Here is an 18,640-nt window from a genome sequence, read left to right as displayed (position 1 = left end):
ACGTGGCAAAGGTGCCATCTTCAGGGTACACCCGTGGCTCTGCCAGCGGGTCTTATTTCCCGAGTCCTTGGCTCCAGCGTGGACTCTAGGAGTCATTATTGGAACCAAGATGTTTGGAGATCTGAGGATGGCTAACCACGCAGGGAGGTATGGTGTAGTAGAGGAGACCACAGTTCTGGGTCCACAGAAATACCTGGATGCAGCTGGAGCTGGAAGAAGGACGCATGGCAGGGATGACTTGGGGCCCAGCTAGCTTAGAGTAGAGCAGTGAGGATGGATGACTGAGCCAAGAGCCACTCAGGACGGACAGGACTTGGTCGCCGGTTGGTTGTGGGGTGTAGGAGGAGTTGGGAAGGCCCCCAGCTCTGGCCTGAAGGCACTGGGTGACTGATGCTGCCATCCTTCTAGACAGGAAGCCAGAGGAAGGCTGGGTTAATGAGAGGAGGGGACAAAGATGGTCTTGTTCGGGTTGAGGTTGAGAACTATGTGGGGTGTCCTGTGGGGTTTCTAAACAGGAACTAGGCAGGAGACTGTAGGGCCATTATCTTTCCCCAAGACCTGCTTCCCCTCTGCCTTCCCTGCTGTTGCCTTGTCCACCTAGATGCACAGTGTAGGCCGGGGCCCGGTTAGTGACTTCATGATGGGGCTGGGGCCTACTCAGTCTTCAGCTGCTCAGGGTCTCTGCTCTCCCTACACCACTCCCCGGCCTTCTTCCCTCAAAAGTCCCACCCCCTGGCTGCTCTTTCTCAGCCTCCTCTCAGGTGCCCTGGCTTCTGCCTGTGGCCCATCAAATGTCACTTTTGTCCTGGTTGTTCTCCACTCCCATGTGGCCAGTTCCCTCTTCATCCTGCTGACTCCCTGCCTTGCAGGCTCCAGGCTCCAGGCCCTCTCAACTTTGCTCCAGGCCCACGGCATGGCTGTCTCTCAGGAACTCCCACTCAGCATGGGAAGGGCAGACAACTCTGACTAGGAAGTCCCTAACACGCCGTCCTCACCCACTTCAACTGCCCTGCTCTACCTGTTTCCTCTGCTCACAACACCCTCTCCCTTGAGGTCTGCCAGGCAGTCAGATCCCAGTTGAAGTGTATCCTGCCAAGTTGGATACACTTCCCCTTCTCTGGCTTCTCACGCCTCTCAATGAAAAGCCCAAATCCATACAGAGGCTCTCTGTGAGGCCTCATTCCCTGCATTCCCCTCCTTGCATCTACTACTCCAGCCCCATGGGTCCCTTGATGCTCTTCAACAATGCCTCTCTACACCGTGGCCTTGGCACTTGCTGTTCCAGCTGGAATCCTCTTCCCCCAGATAGCCACGTGGCGTCCTCTCGCTCTCCTTCAGGTCTTTGTTCACATGTCAACTTCTTCATGAGGCCCTTTCTGAAATGTCCAGACCCCTACTTTCCATCCTCCTGCATTTATCACTACCTCACTCGCCCATAGGGTGTCATTCTTTATCTTGGGTATTGCCCGTTTCCCTCTGACTAAAATGTAAGTTCCAAGAGCGTGGGGGTTTGTGTTTGTTTTATTTTCAGATAAATCCCCAGTACCTAGAATAGTGCCTGGTGCATAGTAGGCACTCAGTAAGCATCTGTTGAATGAATGTCTCAGCGCAAACGTTGCTTCCTTGGGGAGCCTTCCCTGAGTCCCATGTGCATCTCTGTGCTTTGACACCTCGGTTACAACAATTTTGGAGTCACTGTGTGTTTGCTGGGTACCCCCACTCTGAGAAACTCTCGGAGGCAGAGATGAGATCGAGTTTTTCACAATGTAGTACTGTCCTTAGCCCAGTGTTTGGCACACAGTAGGTGCTCTGTTAATGGATGTGGGAGGGAAACATTCATGAGCACCTACTGAGTGAGGCCCCTTCATATCTGTGCTCATACATACCCAAGAGTTGGAATTGGAAATGGGCTTATTCTCTTCATATAGACCTTGACCCTGTAGAATGGCATAATTAAGAACAATTCAGGAGCACTGAATAGTAGTAAACACACTTTGATCTCCATCTCACACTACTCCTATGTATCCAGCTGTCATCTCATTCTCTCCACCAGGACATCCCACAGACACACCCAGCCCTGGTCTCCAAACTTGCCCTCCTGGTGGCCTTCCACACCGTGACATGCTCCCCTCCTGGGATCCCTGCCACAGTGAATGGCACCTTTCGTCCATCCATCCATGCTCAGGACAGAAACCTGCAGTTCATACCTGTAGATTTTACATCCTAAATATCTCTCAGAGAAGTCCTTTCCCACCTCCCCATGGCCTTAGCTCAGATCTCATCTGGACTTACCTGGACTTAAGCAACTATGGCCTCCCCACAGCATCCTGCCCCTTCCCTGACTCAGACCTCCTCTGTGCCACAGACACAGCGCTCTTTCTAAAATGCACATTCAGTCCTATTTCTTCACTACCCTTGATCCTTAAGGTGAAGTGGATGGAAAGGAGAACTTAGCATTTGCTGGGCTTCTACCACATGTCAGTCACTGGTGAATGCTAGGCACTGTCACATTCATTGTCCCATTGAGTTATCATAACAAACCATTGTGTAGAGAAGTGAAAGGACTCTTAGGGAAATAAATTTCCCAGGGTCACATGGCCTGGAAATTGTGGAGCCTGAATTTAGATCTTGATCTCTTGACCTTAAAATCCATTTTCTTTCTAATGTACTCCGCTGCACCCATTGTTCTCTGTCATGCTGCTCCTTCTACATTTCCAGTACCATGGCCCATTATTCCTCTCTATGATAAACCTTCTAGAGCTACTTATCTTAGACATGCCTTGTGCTTCCATGTTTCTGTGCTTACGATATTTGGTTCCCTCTTCTCTTAATACCTTGCCCTTTCTTCTCTATCTAGTGAACTCCTATTCATCCTTCAAAACCCAACTCTAATAGCACCTCCTCTGTTAAGCTTTCCCAAATTGACTTACCCAAACAAAGTAATTGTTGCTTTACCTATGTCCTCCAAGTGTGAATTGTAATCTTGGGAAACAGAAGAGTGCATTGGTTAAGAGCATAGGCCCTAGAATCAGATCATAGGGCTTAGGAGTCCAGTTCCTTTAATCACTATGAGCTATGTCACCTTTAGCAAATACCTTGGTTGTTTTGTGCCTTGGTTTTCTTACCTATAAAATGTGAATGATATTCTATAGGGTCATAGTAAGGGTCACTATGAAATACACAGAGTAGTTATAATAGTACCTGTTGTGGTATGTGCTCAATAAACATTAGCATTTATTATTATCACTCTGCTGCCTCTGATACCTGGTGGAACTCTGATTCTACATTTTTTCCTTTCTTTCTGATTTAGTCCATATCTTTAATAGCACATGCTACGTGTATTATGATCACTTTCATATAGGCTCCAGGAGGGCAGGTGGCCCAGTGAGGAAGCAGCAGGGGAAGGATTCAAACTGAGGTCTACAATAATTCCAAAGCCAATGCTCTCAGCTATCATATGTGAGAACATGTTCCTCAGATCATTTTTTCTGAATATCAAGTCTCAGCTGGGAGCAATGAGACGACACTAGGTTATGCTGCAGGGATGAGTAATACATGGTCCTTACCCTTGGGGATTCCTGGTGGAGCTCAGATTCAGAGTGGAAGACAGATAAGTGAACAGGCCATTCAAACAGTGTGAGCCCTAGCCGGTTTGACTCAGTGGGTAGAGCGTCAGCCTGTAAACCAAAGGGTCCCAGGTTCGATTCTGGTCAAGGGCACATACCTTGGTTGCAGGCTCCTCCCTGGCCAGGGCCCTGGTCAGGAGGCAACCAATCAATGTGTTTCTCTCACATCGATGTTTCTGTCTTTCCCTTTCTCTTCCACTGTCTCTAAAAAACAATGGGAAAATATCCTCGGATGAGGATTAAAAACAAACAGCGTTAAGTACCACGTCTGAAGTCAGACACATTGCCGAGGGAGCCCAGAGGAGAGAGCAGTTTCTCAAAGCTTGGGGAAACAAGGCTTTCTAAGAGGTGGCCTTGGAGTTGGGTCTTAATGCATGAGAATAGTGGCTCTGGACAAAGGACAACCTTGGCAGAGGAAACGGTGTGAGCGAAGGGCAGGAGGTCTGAATGTGCGCAGTGCTGACACAGAGTTGGCCTGGGGGCAAAGGGCAGGAGGAGAGATTGCAGATGTCCAGCCAGCCAGGCTGTGATGGGCCTGGGATGCCCTTTGACTTCCACCCCCATGGAGAAGGGTTGAGTTTTTGTTTTGTTCTATTACATCTGAGGTTTACTAAGGCCTGTGGGGGAGAACCATCCTATTCACCACAGTTGTGAATGCAGAAATAAATGTGACAGCTGATTTTGACATCATCCTGGAGCAGTATGGTGTAGTAGTTAAGAATGTGCTCTGAAGGGCAGAGTTCAAATCCCAGCTCCTCAGCTGTATGACCACAGACAGGTTGCTTAACCTCTCGGTGCCTGAATTATTCATCTGCTCAGTAAGAACACTGATATATTCTCAGAACAGTGCCTGGCATGAGGTAAGGGCTATGGAAGGGTCAGTATCATTATCATTAGGCCAATTCAGACTGGGATCTCGGCCCATCCTGTCTATGCATCAAGTTTCAGGACTGTCTGCTTCTCACCATGAAGTGCACAGTGAGTACCAGGCCTGCAAACAGGACCAACTCATGTGAGCCTCTTGCCTCTTGCCAACAGCGGATGATGCCTGTGGCGGGACCCTGCGGGGCCAGAGCGGCATCATCTCCAGCCCCCACTTCCCCGCGGAGTACCACAACAATGCCGATTGCACATGGACCATCCTGGCCGAGCTGGGAGACACCATCGCTCTGGTCTTCATTGACTTCCAGCTTGAGGACGGTTATGACTTCCTGGAAGTCACGGGGACCGAAGGCTCCTCCCTCTGGTAAGCACCATGCCCACCCCTGCCCTGCCCTGCCCTGCCCGTCACTGGGGGCTGGGCTTTATTGGGGTGCAGTCTCCTCAGCGCCTGCACCTGCAGCCCAAGGCCCCTTTGCCGCTTCCCCCACCCTCTGTGGGAAAGTTTTCCTCTCATTACAATGAGACATCACTGCATATTTTTAGAGTGCATGTAAATTTACAGTAATTTTGGTACCTGATTTGAAGCATGTCCTTGCTGAAGAATTTCATGATGGGTTTTGATCAAGTAACTTGCATTAAGACCAGAAATGTTCTGCTCTCAGGATGTGGACAGGGTCTCAGGGAAATTATTTGAAATATTGTTCCATTTCTGGGAGACATATTTATAGTGTCCAACGAAGGGAATAGAACCTTAAGTGGCAATTGCTCTTCCCTCTCCCTGGGCCCTGAGAGAGGAAAGGCGTCAGGTCTGGGTTTCTGAAGGGAAGGGCCAACCTGCTCCCCGTGGCTCTGGTTTTACTAAAAAGCGCCGCTTTCCTGTGTTGTGCCCATCAGCCCTGGAGACCCTTGATGCTGACAGGCCCGGAAGAGAGTGGTGATGAAGACATACCGGCCTTAGTTGCTTGTAGTCTTGTAGATTTGGACCCACGGGACATGCCCAGTCTGAGGTTGGCTTCAGGGAGTGTCCAGCTTTCTGTTTGGGCGACAGGCCTTGGGGTGATGGTGGGGCGTTTTGAATGCTCTCTCGTGTTATCCTTGTGGCTGTGTTATGAGAGCACCAGGGGCCTATGTCAGCACATCAGGAGCCAATAGAAGGATGTGTCCAGATGTGCTCCAGACAAGATGGGCATCTTTGCAGACAAGATGGGTCTCAGACAAGATGGGCATCTTTGTGGCCTTCCCCTTTGCACAGAGTCAGGGGAAGGCAGGGTGCGGTGCCCTCAGATGAGGGCAGGGGATGTGTCACAAGGACGCTGAGTGAAGCAGGAAGTGGGTATCTGGCAAGCGCAGTGATCAATGGGGCTGAGGAAGAAGAAGGAGAGGATGGAAGGAAGGAAAAGGAAGAATACAGGAGGCAGGGGCACATGCATTGAGTCAGGTTTGGTGCTAGTGAGTCAGACTAGTTGAGTCAGACCTGGTCCTTTGAGGGTAAGAAAATTCAACAAGCCCACGATAGGAGCCAGGTGTGACTATTTGAAAGGGATAAAGTGGAAATGACTTCTCCCAAATACGGACTCTGAAATTTATGGACCAGTGTAGCCCTGAGAACTTTCCTAGTGCAGAGGAAGGCAAACCGACCAGGGAGCCAGAGACCTTAGTGTTGTAAGCTTGTTCATGAACTTGACCAGGTCATTTACTACCCAGCATGGGGTGTTGAGAGAAGCACTTGTGAGCTGAAGAGTGAAATTGCTGTGTGGATGTTGAAGTTGTAGTCTGAGGGCAGCAGCTGGACATGGGAGCCAGGAGTTGGGGTGAAAGTCCAGATGACCCTTCACTGAGCTGCAACCCTAGGGACCTGCCCAGTCTGAAGATCCTCTGTCCCTCTGCCTTTTCTTGCCAAATACCTGTTTTTCTTATCATAAATGTAATACATAAGCTCCTCATAGAAAATATGAAAAACATACAAAGTTAGAGAGAAATGAATAACAGGTATTAACATTTTGATGTATTCTCTTTTGGCTTTTGCTTTGCCTAGATCAAGCTAGCTGGCTGCTTAAATATATTTTAATATTCCACAATTAGGATTTTAATATGTCTGTAATTATGTATTTTTAATTTAACATTAGATCAGGACAATCTTTCAATATCATTACAGATGCTTCCAAAATATAATAGGTGTGATAGTAGTATCATATATTGAGTATTTATTATCAACATGTGGCAGGCTGGTTCTAAGCTCTTATGGCTATAATTTCATTTCATCTTTATAAAAATTCTATGAAGTGGATAGCATAATTGTCCTCCTTTTACATATGAGGAAAATGAGGCCCAGAGAGGTTGTGTAACAAGCCTGAAGTCACACAGCGAGTAAGGTGAAGAGCTGGGATTCAACCCCAGGTTAGGTGGCCTGGAAAGCCCATTATAGCCATGACAACACAGGGATTGCCGTGGCTCTGGGGCATTTCCTCATCAGACTGTGCGTACTTTACGCATCAGCTCTCTTGTTTGTTGGTTCCCAAGTTTTCTCTTCTATAAACAGACGCCAAGATGAATATCCCTGCCTATTCCCTCTCCTCCAGTCTGAAGGCTTGCTCGACTCGTTTGTTTTTCCGTGGGCCAAACGGTCTCCCACAGCTTCAGCTCCCCAGGTGTGGGTCTACACGTTGTCCAAACTTCTGGAGTGAAACAAATCTGAAAGAGTATTCCTTTTCCTATTAAGTTACTCAGTGGGGAAGGAATTAAGCAGAGGAAATCGTTAGGGGAGTCATTCAGAACTCTTTGCTATAAGATTAAATTATAATTATTTACAGGGCTGGTATCACCCCTGCCAGACAGGATGCATTTCTTGTTCTAATTTATCCTTGCGTAGCAATTATGGATAAACAAACTTGGAGGCGCAAGATGTATGTGCAAAGAGCCCGGGCTCTCCCCTGCCCATTCTTTGATGGATCCCTGGATTCTTGTCAAAGTGCAGCGCGGCTGGTTTACGAATGCTCTTCTCTTATCAGCTCACATTAAGATGTTAGGATGTTCTCTTGAGTTCTGTACCAAGGTCTAGAAAGACAGCAGATTCTGTTAGAAAAGATGGATTTGAACAACTCACCTGGTGAGAAGACAGAGACACCTCTGAGAGAAAAGTCCGCTACCTCCCTCCTTGGGTATTAGGTCCCACTGGTTTGGAAGGGCGGGAGGGGTGGCATGGAGTGTCCTGACTCAATTTCCACAGGCCTCTCCTCCCCCAGGTGGGACAACAGGAGAGTTTTTATTAGGGTTCAGATTTCATGGACCAGTAAAATTTCCAAACAGTTAGGGAAACATAGGGTTGGTGATTTTTTATTGTGCCAAGTAAGGATATTAGAGAAAAACCTGCCAACTCCTTATAACATTATTTCATAAAACAAAGGACAATTCAAAGCCTAAAATGTGGCTCCATTGGGAGCCTTGTGCTGACAGTGAAAGACAGAGTTGGAGGAGAGCTCACCTGAGTAGCACGGTGTGTCCGTAGCGACACTCACGTGATACGTATCCATCGGTGGATTGCCACTCGCTCCCTTTTTGGAATTCATGGCTGACCTCTGGGAATCCAAAAGTACATGTTTGGAATAGGAATGGCTGCTATGGTGAGCACTGAACCCCGTAGCTGGCATGTTGAGAGATTCCCAAATATTTTATACTTATTCTCCCTTATGTTAGTTGCTTTTTTTGGTGACTGACCATAAGCAAAAGCTGGGTTTGAATTGACTGAGAGTTACAATCCAGACAGCACATTTGGTATTATTTCCTTACCACACAACACATATACAGCCAAATCAGCCCTGACACACACCCTCCCCCAAGGCCCTGGCATCATACACTCATCACTAAGTCAAACTCCCTACGCATACATACTTCTGTCTCTATTCACTGAATTCAGTTCAGGGGCCAGATTTTCTCTCACTGATTCTTCTCAGGGTGGTGGGTCTTTGTTCTGCTCTGACCCATTCAGTTGGCTATGACCTTCATGGAGCCCCATTCTTCCCATCAAATTCTAGGAAAATACTCCAGCTCATTCCTCATGAGGCCTCTGGACTCTTCAGAGGGCTGAGACTGAGGAATGCAGAGTCCCCTTTAAACCCGGTTCTGGGTCCCTAGAACCTGGAAGTTCCTGGAGGGTATCAGGATCGTGTTATTGTAATGAATAGAATTGATCCCGGCCTATTTCAGAGCCAGCCTCTCCACTGTGTAGAAAATCAGTGAATGGAAGTCCACTGAGAAGCCATTAGTACCAGAATCCTCCCACCTTTTCCTTTGCTTCATGCTAGGCACTCTCCTTCCTCTGGGCTTTAAGGAAGGAGAGAAAGCCGGACATCCTCTCCAAGGATAGGGGGTGGTCCATGTAGTCCCTCCAGGATTAGGCATTGAGCCCGCATCTTGATCCCTAACTGGGGAGAGTCAGCTTGGAGTCAGATGGACTTGGACTCAAAACCCAGATCCATCTCTTAATAGTTGTGTGAGCTTGGGATAGTAGCTAGTTTCTCTAAGCCTCCGTTTCCACATATGAAAAATGGGCTCATCATTTTAACCTACAAAGCACATTGAAAGGGCTAAACCTGTAAACTGCTACCTGACCCATGGTGAGTATAATGCTCCTGGGATGGGGACCAGAGTCATTTCCCCTCACTCTTTAAGGGGAAAAAGGTAAGATGAGGCATCTCCAGTAACTTGGAGCCTCATCAGCCCCATTCTTGGTGCCTCCACTGAGGCCAACTTCCAGCTTGCCAGCCCAGGGGCATCTCACCAGGCAGAGAGGCACAGCCCGGTCACACTGGTTCAGCCAGGGGAACTGCCTGTAAAGCCAGGTGAGGTGAACTGGTAGAGAGCCCCTGGGTCCGAGTAGAGGATGGCCGTGCAGAGGCCTGAAGGGGACGGTGATTTGCTGAAACTGTCTTCCCAGAGCTGCACTTAGGGAGCACACTAAGGGCAGCATCACCTCTTCTCTGCCTGGCCCAGCCCCAGAGTGGCCAGTTAGCTGCTTTGTTAGAAAAACAGAAGGGGGTTCAAGTCCTTCAGCCAGCACTGGCTGCTCTGTGCTGGGCTCCCCACCCAGAGTCAGGCACTGCCCCTGCCCTGAGGGGCCGACACAAAAGGGGAGAAGGGGCCCGGAGTATGGAGAGACATTCAAGGAGGCCACTGCCCAAGACAGAGAGACTAGGACATCTCTGCCTGGGACTGGTAGAGGTGCTTTTGTGTGTCGGTGGGGTGTGCATGGTGGAGGGAGTTCAAAGCCCTAGGACCACACCCAGTTTCGCAGTTGTCACCTCTGCCGGTGGTGAGTCAGTTCTGCCAGTGGTGCCCAGCCTCCTCTCCTTGCCCCCTTCACTCGAATTTTCATTCTTCGTTTCACTGATCATTTGCGATCGCCATCTGTCTGCCCATTCTCTATGTCTCCACACCCCAGCCAAGCCCCCACAGACCTATATGTGGCAAACCTGTCTCCACCAAACACTTAAAGTAGGAAAAGGCAGGAGAGCCTGCCCTCCAAGGGTACAGGCCAGGGCCTCAAGATGGAGGGAGGAGGCATTTGAAACAGGCCTTGAAGCATGGGTACCATTTGATATGGGAGATGATGGGCCAGGGAGGGCATCATTCTAGGGCTGCAGACTGGGCCTCTTGGACAAAGTGGGAGCTCCTCTGATCCCTGAGACACAGGTTCAGACACTGGTCCCCAGGATTCTCTAGGGAAGATTCTCTCCATCATGCCCTGGCCAAACCTTATGCTTGGGAGTGGAGGAGGGTTGGTTCACTGGGAGAAAAAGTAAAGGATGTCCTCTGAAAAAGTTGTCAGTCTTCCTGTCATAATGGAGGGGAGGACTCAGATAAAGGAGTCCCAGATGAGCTGACTTTTGAGTTGAAGTGGGGGGTAAGTAAGAGCTTGCCACCAGCACTGCAAGTGGGGTTCAGGGTGCAAGAGAACAAGGGCAGGATGTGAGGCTTAAAGTGAGCACAGGAAGAGCATGAGTCATGAAGAACCTTGTTCCCATGTTCCTAAACTGGGAGAGGGTTCCCTTAATTGTAGAAAGCTACTGACAACAACAAATCATCATCATAATAATAAAATACACTTGTGATAAGTGCCATCAAGGAAATGAATAGGATGGGAAATAATAGTGGTGGTGACACTATTAAGATAAAAGGGTCAGGGCAGGCCTCTCTGAGGCTGTAGGACTTAAGCTGAGATCTGACTATTGAGAATGAGCTGCTATGGGAAGCACTTGGGAATCAGCATTTCAGGCAGAGGGATTGCACATGTAAAGTCCTTTCATCACATTGCCCCTATTAGAACTTGAACTTCATACATGCAAGTGGCATAGGCTGAATGCCTGTCCTCTGGGATTTCAGCCTGTTTGAATGTCAAGTAAGGCAGGGTCAGGGACTCAGGCTGACATAGACACTCAGGAAGCATGACTGATGCTGCTGAACCCCATGGCACTTTGAACTGATGGGAGGGATCTATTCCAGCCAAGACTCAGAGCCTCCTGCCTTCCTACAGGTTTGTGATCTCCTTGCTTCCGTCTCCTTCCCTGCCACATCACAGTACTTTAAGCCACCCCAAGAAGCTGTTTTCTTCTAATGGGGCCCATGAAATTGCATCTGTTGTAGCCATCAGGAGCCAGGCCATAAATAACGAGCCCTTTAAAATCTCATCTCCTCTATCTCTCAGAGTCAGAAATAGCACTACAAGCGCCACAGCTGAGCAATAGGAAAGGATTAGTGCCCTAGCATGCTGCTGGTACAAACATGTCTAGAGAGCCAGGGCGAGGGCTCCTGCATGCTCTGTAGAGTATCCACATGACTTCCATGCTCCCACCAGTGAGAACTTGCTCTCAGAAAGAGAACAAAAGCCACAGCTTGAAGGAGTAGGAAGTGAGCCTGATTGACTGCTGTCCACACAGTGGCTCTGCTAAGAGCCTGTGGCTTGGCAAAGTGATGCGTGGGAAGCTGGGGTTGGGCAGCTGGCCTGGCCCCCGTGGTCTGACTGCATGCAACAGGTTTGTACTAAGTGCGTCATCTGCACAGGGGCCCATGCCAGGACCATGAAGGGCACAGACAAGATGTTCTCCTCAACTTCTCTCTAGGAGCTGCCAGATGCCTGATGGTGCCACTAAAACAGATGGAAGGAGCTGTTCTGGGCCCTTCCAGAGGTCCCACCTTCTGGCAAGACCTGCCTTCCTGAATGATGTTATTACTTCATTCAGAACGCTCAAGGCCCCAAGCCTGGTCTTTGTTTTTACTCTTGGCCACGAATGTTTTTCCACTCACTTTTGGCTTCACCAATCCCATGTTTTTACAGTGGTTTTGCCTAGCTCTTGCTCCTACATCCTCTTCTGGCTTCCTAAGACTGACCTAAATTCTTGGTTTTAACCCTGAGCCTGTACTTCTTTTAATCCCAGTTTCCCCCCATCAGTGGTATGTGACACCTACAGACCCGCCAAGGAAGTGGGATTCACATAGAAAACTAGCATTTAACAATTGGATAAAATGGCAAGGTGATCACTGTTGAACTCAACAAATTTCACCATTTGGGAAACTAGAGGGCAGGGTTGGTTTGAACAAAACAGGGAGGCTTCATGGAGGAATAGAACTCTTAAGCGCTCTGGGAACTTCTCATCCAACTTCTTGGAAGAGTGGTCTACACTGCTGCCTCTGAGTCTTCTATCTCGCTTAATTCTTCACTGACTTCACCATGTCTTCTACCCCCAGCCTTCCCCTGAAACCATTCACATTAAAATCTTCCTCAGAAAACCACCCCCTACATTAACACTACTACTCTCGAGGCCAAATACAGTCTCATTTTACTGGACACTTCTGCATTCCTTTACACTGTTCGCTATTTTCCCCTTTTGGAACTCTCCTTTCTCTGCCTTCATGCTGGTCTCTCTGATTCTTTTTGGACCTCTCTGGCCATTCCTTCTCTATTTTCTTTGATTTCTGTTCTTGCTTTACTGCTTGGTAATGTACCTACTCTTTTGGTTTAAGAGGCCTCCTGTCTTTTTGACATTCCCAAATTTGTCTGCCTAGCCTAGCCTCTCAATGGAGCATTAAATTGTAGAGCCAACTATTTGTTGGACATTACCTTAATGTCTCACCAGTATCTCCAGCTCAACATGTCCCAACTTCATTCATAATTGACTCCTAAAATGGTCACTTTGTTTCCTTTCTTAGTTTATGGCATCTCCCTCTACATAGTTATCCAAAAATCTGGGAGTCATCTCTGGTTAGTACCGCTCTCTCAGCAGCCACATTCAATCAATTGCTGAATTCTTCCAATGTACTGCTTATAACATCTATAACATATCTTTGCTCCTTTGCTACCAGTCCCCCAGTTCAGCTCATCCTCTTTTCTTCTTTGTGGGTTGTAGTATCCTCCTCACTGATCTCTCAGCTTCTTGGCACTCTCCCATTCAGACTTCCCACTGCTACCAGAATGGTTTAATTAAAATGCAGATCTAGCATGCTGAGCCCCAGGCAAAACCTTTCAATCATCTTTCATTGCCTACAGAATAAAGTTTCAGTCCTTGATAGCTCAGGAGAGGCTTCTTTTGATCCAACCCTTGCCCACCACTCCAGCCTCATCTCTTGCCACTTCCTTCTTTGAACTCTCATTAACCCTAAAATTCAGAAATGAACAAAGGTTCATTTATTGCTCATGATGCATGTCTATCATGGGTCATTGGAAGTGGCTTCATCAACATAGTCATGCAGGTTCCACCATCTTGTAGCTGCACCATCTAGAATTTGTGGCCTTCTCCAATGCCATCACAAGGACATAGAGACTAGCATGGGCTTTTCACTGCCCTGGCCCAGATATGATACATATCACTTCCAACTCACATTTCATTGGTCCAGCATAGCTGCAAGGGAACCAGGAAACAAGGTGAACAGATGAAATGCCTGGTGAGCCAATATCTTGGCTACACCTCATGTTTCAGTAGACAAGATAGGCTGGCTCCTGTCAAAGGCCAGCCGCTCCCTTTATGCTCCAGATGTCATTGGTCCCCAAAGACGTCCCTACTAAATTCATCTCTTTTATTTTTACCTTTGTTAATTTTTTCTTCTCTCTTGAGTATTGTTAACAGCATAAAGACAAGTCTAATATCTACCATCTAAACTCAAAATTAAAACAGCATGCACCAAACTCCCCCATTACTCAGTCCCATTCAGCTACCACCAATTGTTGCAACAGCTCCCTTTCTCAGTTCTGCCCTGCTTGCCTAAAACTGACCTTGCTGAGATTGCCAGTGATCTCCAGGTTGCCAAATCCCATGTTGCTTTTCTATCTTTATGTGATTTGGCCTCTTGGCCATACAAGACACTGGTCATCCAGCCTTCTTGGGCTCTTTCCTTCACTTGACTAACTTAAAATCACACAGCTAGCTATCTCTGGCCATTTCTTCTCTGTCCACTTCACCACTTAGCCTCTGTCCAGCCTCTACATGTGGACTGCCCAGGGGTCCTTAGGGCCCTCTTCTTCCCCATCTACTTTCTTTCCCAGATAACCTCAACTAATCACAGGTTGACTTTCAATATGTATATGCCAGTGACTCTCAGTCTAAATGTCCAATCCTGAAGGATTTTGGGGACTCTCTATATATTAACAGGAATTTCAAAATGAAATCTTCCAAGCAGGCTTTTTTTTTTATTGTGGTAAAATATACATAATGTAAATGTTACCACCTTAACCATTTTCAAGTGTACAGTTCAGTGGCATTAAGTACATTCACAGTGTTGTGCAACCATCACCACCATCCATCTCTAAAACTTTTTTCACCTTCTGAAATGGAAAGTTTATACCCATCTATATATATATGAAAGCCTAAGTGACTATTATGACTTAACAACCAGAAAGACCGGTCAACCAGTCGCTATGATGCGTGCTGACCACCAGGGGCCAGATGCTCAATGCAGGAGCTGCCCCCTGGTGGTCAGTGCACTCCCATAGCCAACCTCCCATGGCTGGCCAACCTCCTCAGGCCCCTCCCCCCAGCCTGCCAGCCCCCCACCCCCCCATAGGCCTTGATTGCCGGCCATTCCAAGGGACCCCACCTGTGCACAAATTTGTGCACTGGGCCTCTAGTTAAATAATAACTCCCTCATCCACTCCCAAACTCTGGTAACCACTATTCTGCTTCCTGTCTCTATGAATTTGACTACTCTGGGTACCTCATGTAAGTGGAATCCTATATATTTGTTCTCTGTGTTTAGCTTATCTCACTTAAGCATAATGTTTTCAAGGTTCATCCATATTCTGGCATGTATCAGAATTCCCTTTTAAGGCTGAATAATATTTCATGGCATGTATACACCACATTTTTTAATCCATTCACGTGTCCATAGATGTTGGGCTATTTCTCATCCCCTCCTCACCCTTAATCCCTTCCTCCCCTGCCTTCTCCATCTCTGTCTACCCCCAAGAGGAAGCTGATTCTGCCCCTTTGATTCCAGCAGCATCTCTGGTTGTTCAATGGCCTTGTCTCCCAGCTCCTACCCCTTCTGTAATCCAAACCATAGAGTACAGCATCTGGGCTGACTGTTGTTCATACATCAAATCTCATCTCCCCAATGTAAGGCTTGCCAATGGCTTCCCATCACACTTAGAATAAAATCCTTCAACAGGACTAGACTGTCGCGTCACTGCCCACCTCTTTGACCTTGCTTCTGCTGCTCAGGCCCACTCTCTGTACCTCAGCTATAGTCCCTTTCTCCTGCCCCTTGGTTGGGCTAAGCAGGTTTCTTCCTGGGCCTCTGCACTAGCTGCTCCAAGAGCTTAAGATCCCCTCCCTTCAAAATTGTTTAAAAAACAAACAACAACAAAAATCTGACTTTTTTTATTTTAAATGCAGAGTTCAGTTTAAATCTCCCCTCCTTAGCGAGGCCTTCCTTGTCCATGCATTCTAAAGTAACCCCTCACTTTCTGTCACAGCATCGTGTTTGATTTTAGGCATCTGTCAATACCTGATATTTTCTTGCTTATTTATTATGAATTTATCTTTTTTTCTGTGCTTCCCCCCACCCCCTCCCACTGCCTGCAGAACCTTGAGAAGTCTGGAGAGGAGGGCTGGCACCTAGTAGTGGCACCTAGTAGGTATTCATGGGTGGTCAGTTTAGAGGAGAGACCTACTTCTGGCTGGCCAGTAACAATGGCCTGTGGCTCGTTGCAAAGGTTATCTCGGAGCCTCTCCACCAAGTATTTTAAGTAATAACCTTCCTGGGGGACATTTGCAAATTAGCCCTGACTCTTGCTGATTATTCATCCTCAACTCATTCTGATTAATAATTAATCAACAAACTGCTTGGCCAGAGCATGCTGATCAGTGCTAGAAAGGATCTCACATTATGCAAGTCACTTGGCCAGTTTTAAAAAATAAAAAGCTCAGCAGTCCACAGAATGGAGAGGTTTGATTGCATCGTGAGTGAGGGAAGGCTTAGCATTTGTTTGTTTTTCTTTTCTGTCTTTTTTTTTTCTTTTGACTAAGAAATCAATTAGGCTCCAACTTGCAACCTCAGAGAGAGACTGTGTGGCACAGAAATAGAAATGTGTTAAATATCACTTTCCTTTTTGTTTCTTCCCTTCAGAAGAGTTTTGGTCTGGGAGACAGAGGTTAAAATTAGCCAGTTAAGTAAATGTCTGTCTGGCACCAGATGTCAATTTCCGCAGCAGCCACGTGAGTTTCAGCTACTCCTTCCCTTCCTCTGGGTGGCAGCACAAAGGCCTGGCAATGAGGAGGTGAGGCATTTGATGGGCACTGCTCACTCTGCCCGCTCATGGTTGGGAAGAATCAATTTCCCAGCAACCTGTCCCACGCCGGTAGTCCTTAGAGTGCTCTTCATCTCCTGCCTCCAAACCCCAGGGAGACAGGAGAAAAGGCAATCAGAGGGTGATGAGCAGGCTCACTACTGCCAGGAGTGAACTCGGAGACCACCTGGGGCCCCTGTTAATCCTCAGTCTGAGGCCTCTATCCTCACAGGCTGGTCCCGCATGAGGTTTCATCTTTCTTTTCCAGATTCCTCTTCTAGCCACTGGAGATACAGCTGATAGGGAGGCTCAGAGAAAGCAGAGGTGTCCATGGACATTGACCTCTGGGCTGGGGTGGGGGCACATAGAGTTTAGTGCTGTCATTGTAACCCTGATGCCCGTTAGAACCACAGTGATGGCAAGGCGACAGACACCCTGGACCCGCAGGGATGGCATCAGCCACCACTATTTCTTAAAACTCCCCCCGGGACCCCAGGGCGCACCCAGGTAGGGAACCATGAACCATGTGGTAGGCTTTCGAGAAAGGGATTATGAAGGGAATCAACAAATGGAGGAGGAAATGGGCTTTTCAGGAGGTGACTGTCTTCCCCAGAAATGAAGGGACGTCGGTCTTTCTGTCTCATGACAGGCAGGGTGAGGAGAGAAGAGGCAGCTAGACACAACAGCTTCTAGAAGCCCCAGAGCTTCTGATCTAGCTCAGTTATATCCCCCACTTAAAAAATACCCTTTAGGACGCAACCCTTGTTTCTCAAATCAGGATGTACTGACAAGCTCCCTGCTTCAGAAGACTCACCTGAAGGTGTCTTAGAAAGTGGACTCCTGGTCCTATCCTAGACACTGAATCTGAAATACTTAAGGAGTGGGTCCACATTCAGTATTTTAACACAGTTTCCTGGGTGTTCTGAAGGAGATTGAAGTCTGAGAGCTACCCTGGGCCTGAACTGAACTCTCTCTAGAACATAACATTGAGGGGGTGGACTTTTGCCCCATTATGAAATGATCCATTTTCTTAAGAATGGATCCATTATTGAATTTCTTGGCATAGAAATTCCTGGGTTATATTGGACTTACATGTTTGGTTTTGGTTTGTGCACAAGTTTGGCCAAGCACATCTATTACATAGCATACCGACTCCTAACAGACTTTATTAATTTACCGAACACATGTCTTTGCCTGCCTATTCTGTGCAGGTTTTCTGATCAGCCCTGCGACTATGATGCTGAACTAGAAAGTCTCCATCTCTGGCTTGAATTCTAGCCTCACCTTGTCTACTTGGTGTAGGTCTATAAGAGGCTGTCTCTTTTCTGAAGCCTTGAGATGTGGTGGCTTCTCTGCCTTCCCTCCAACCACTCACCCCCTGTCTACCCTCCCCCTGTCCCTGGGTTCCTACTGCATCAGCACAAGCCACTTAGCTTCCCTAGCATCCTTCTCCCAGCACGAACTCCTGCAGAGCATGAGCCTGCCCCATCCTCTCTGAGTCCTCAGTGCCCAGCCAAAGTCCTGGCAATATACAGGCATCAGGATTGGCTGGCAATTTGTTGAACAAATAAAGCCTCTGAGATCTTGGAGTCTCATGCCCTCCTTGCCACTGCATCTCACCACCATCAAAAGGAAAGGCCTGTGGTACTTCACTTCATCTTGCCTGGTCTCTGAGCCCTTTGGCAACAGGACAGATGTCAAAATGAATAAACATAAGCACAACTAGTAAGTGCCCAGGCCAGGTGTTGGACCCCATTCTCTGGACTCTAAACCCTGGTCTATCCCCTCTCCCTTCTGCTCCTCTGAGCTCTGATTTGTTTTCTGCCCCAACACCATTGTTCACGTGACTCTGTGGTTCTCTCTTCTGGAGTCACCGGTCTCTGTCCTTTATCCACGGTCCTCTCTGTCTTTTATCCACGGTCCTATGATGAGTCCCTCCTGGGTTCCTTCCTGAGTCCCCTCCAGCGGAGCATGGCCCCTGCCCACTGTGCACCTCCATGTCTCCAGGATTACACCTCCCACCCAGTCCTCCTCATTCCCACGATGATCAGAGCTGCAGTGAGTCCCCAGCCCTTGAACCAAGTATCTCGTCTTGCCTAGAATTAGGTTGGAGTCTCGCTCTGTTCCTGTGACAGGCCATTGAAACTCACAGGCTCCTTCTCATGCGGGGGGATTGGGATAATACAGCTTCTGCCTGATGCTGCTCCCTTCTCCCGGGTTTCCCTCATGGCATTCTCTATTGCCAGCTCTGTGAAATAGACATGAAACCTCCTTGCAGAATGTTTGTGGGTGTGAAACCTGGGCTACTAACTCCCAGCTGGATGCTGACCACCCCCTAACCCCTGGCTGGATCCCCAGT

At 48.0% G+C, this 18,640-nt stretch overlaps 1 protein-coding gene across 4 annotated transcripts in view; it reads left to right on the top strand.

Moving 5' to 3' along the window:
- The window catches only part of CSMD2 (CUB and Sushi multiple domains 2), a gene marked incomplete at its 5' end in the record, with an annotated part of 547,039 nt that overhangs the window by 191,290 nt on the left and 337,109 nt on the right, over positions 1-18,640 (top strand). For all 4 annotated transcript variants that reach the window (XM_080658115.1, XM_080658114.1, XM_080658113.1 and 1 more), the window contains one exon: positions 4,665-4,872. In XM_080658115.1, coding sequence (XP_080514241.1) covers positions 4,665-4,872 — 208 coding nt within the window. The remainder of the gene's footprint in view (positions 1-4,664; positions 4,873-18,640) is intronic.

Source organism: Plecotus auritus (assembly GCF_963455305.1).
Source record: "Plecotus auritus genome assembly, chromosome: 2".
Lineage (NCBI taxonomy): Eukaryota > Metazoa > Chordata > Mammalia > Chiroptera > Vespertilionidae > Plecotus > Plecotus auritus.
This window is presented reverse-complemented; position numbering and strand designations above follow the sequence as displayed.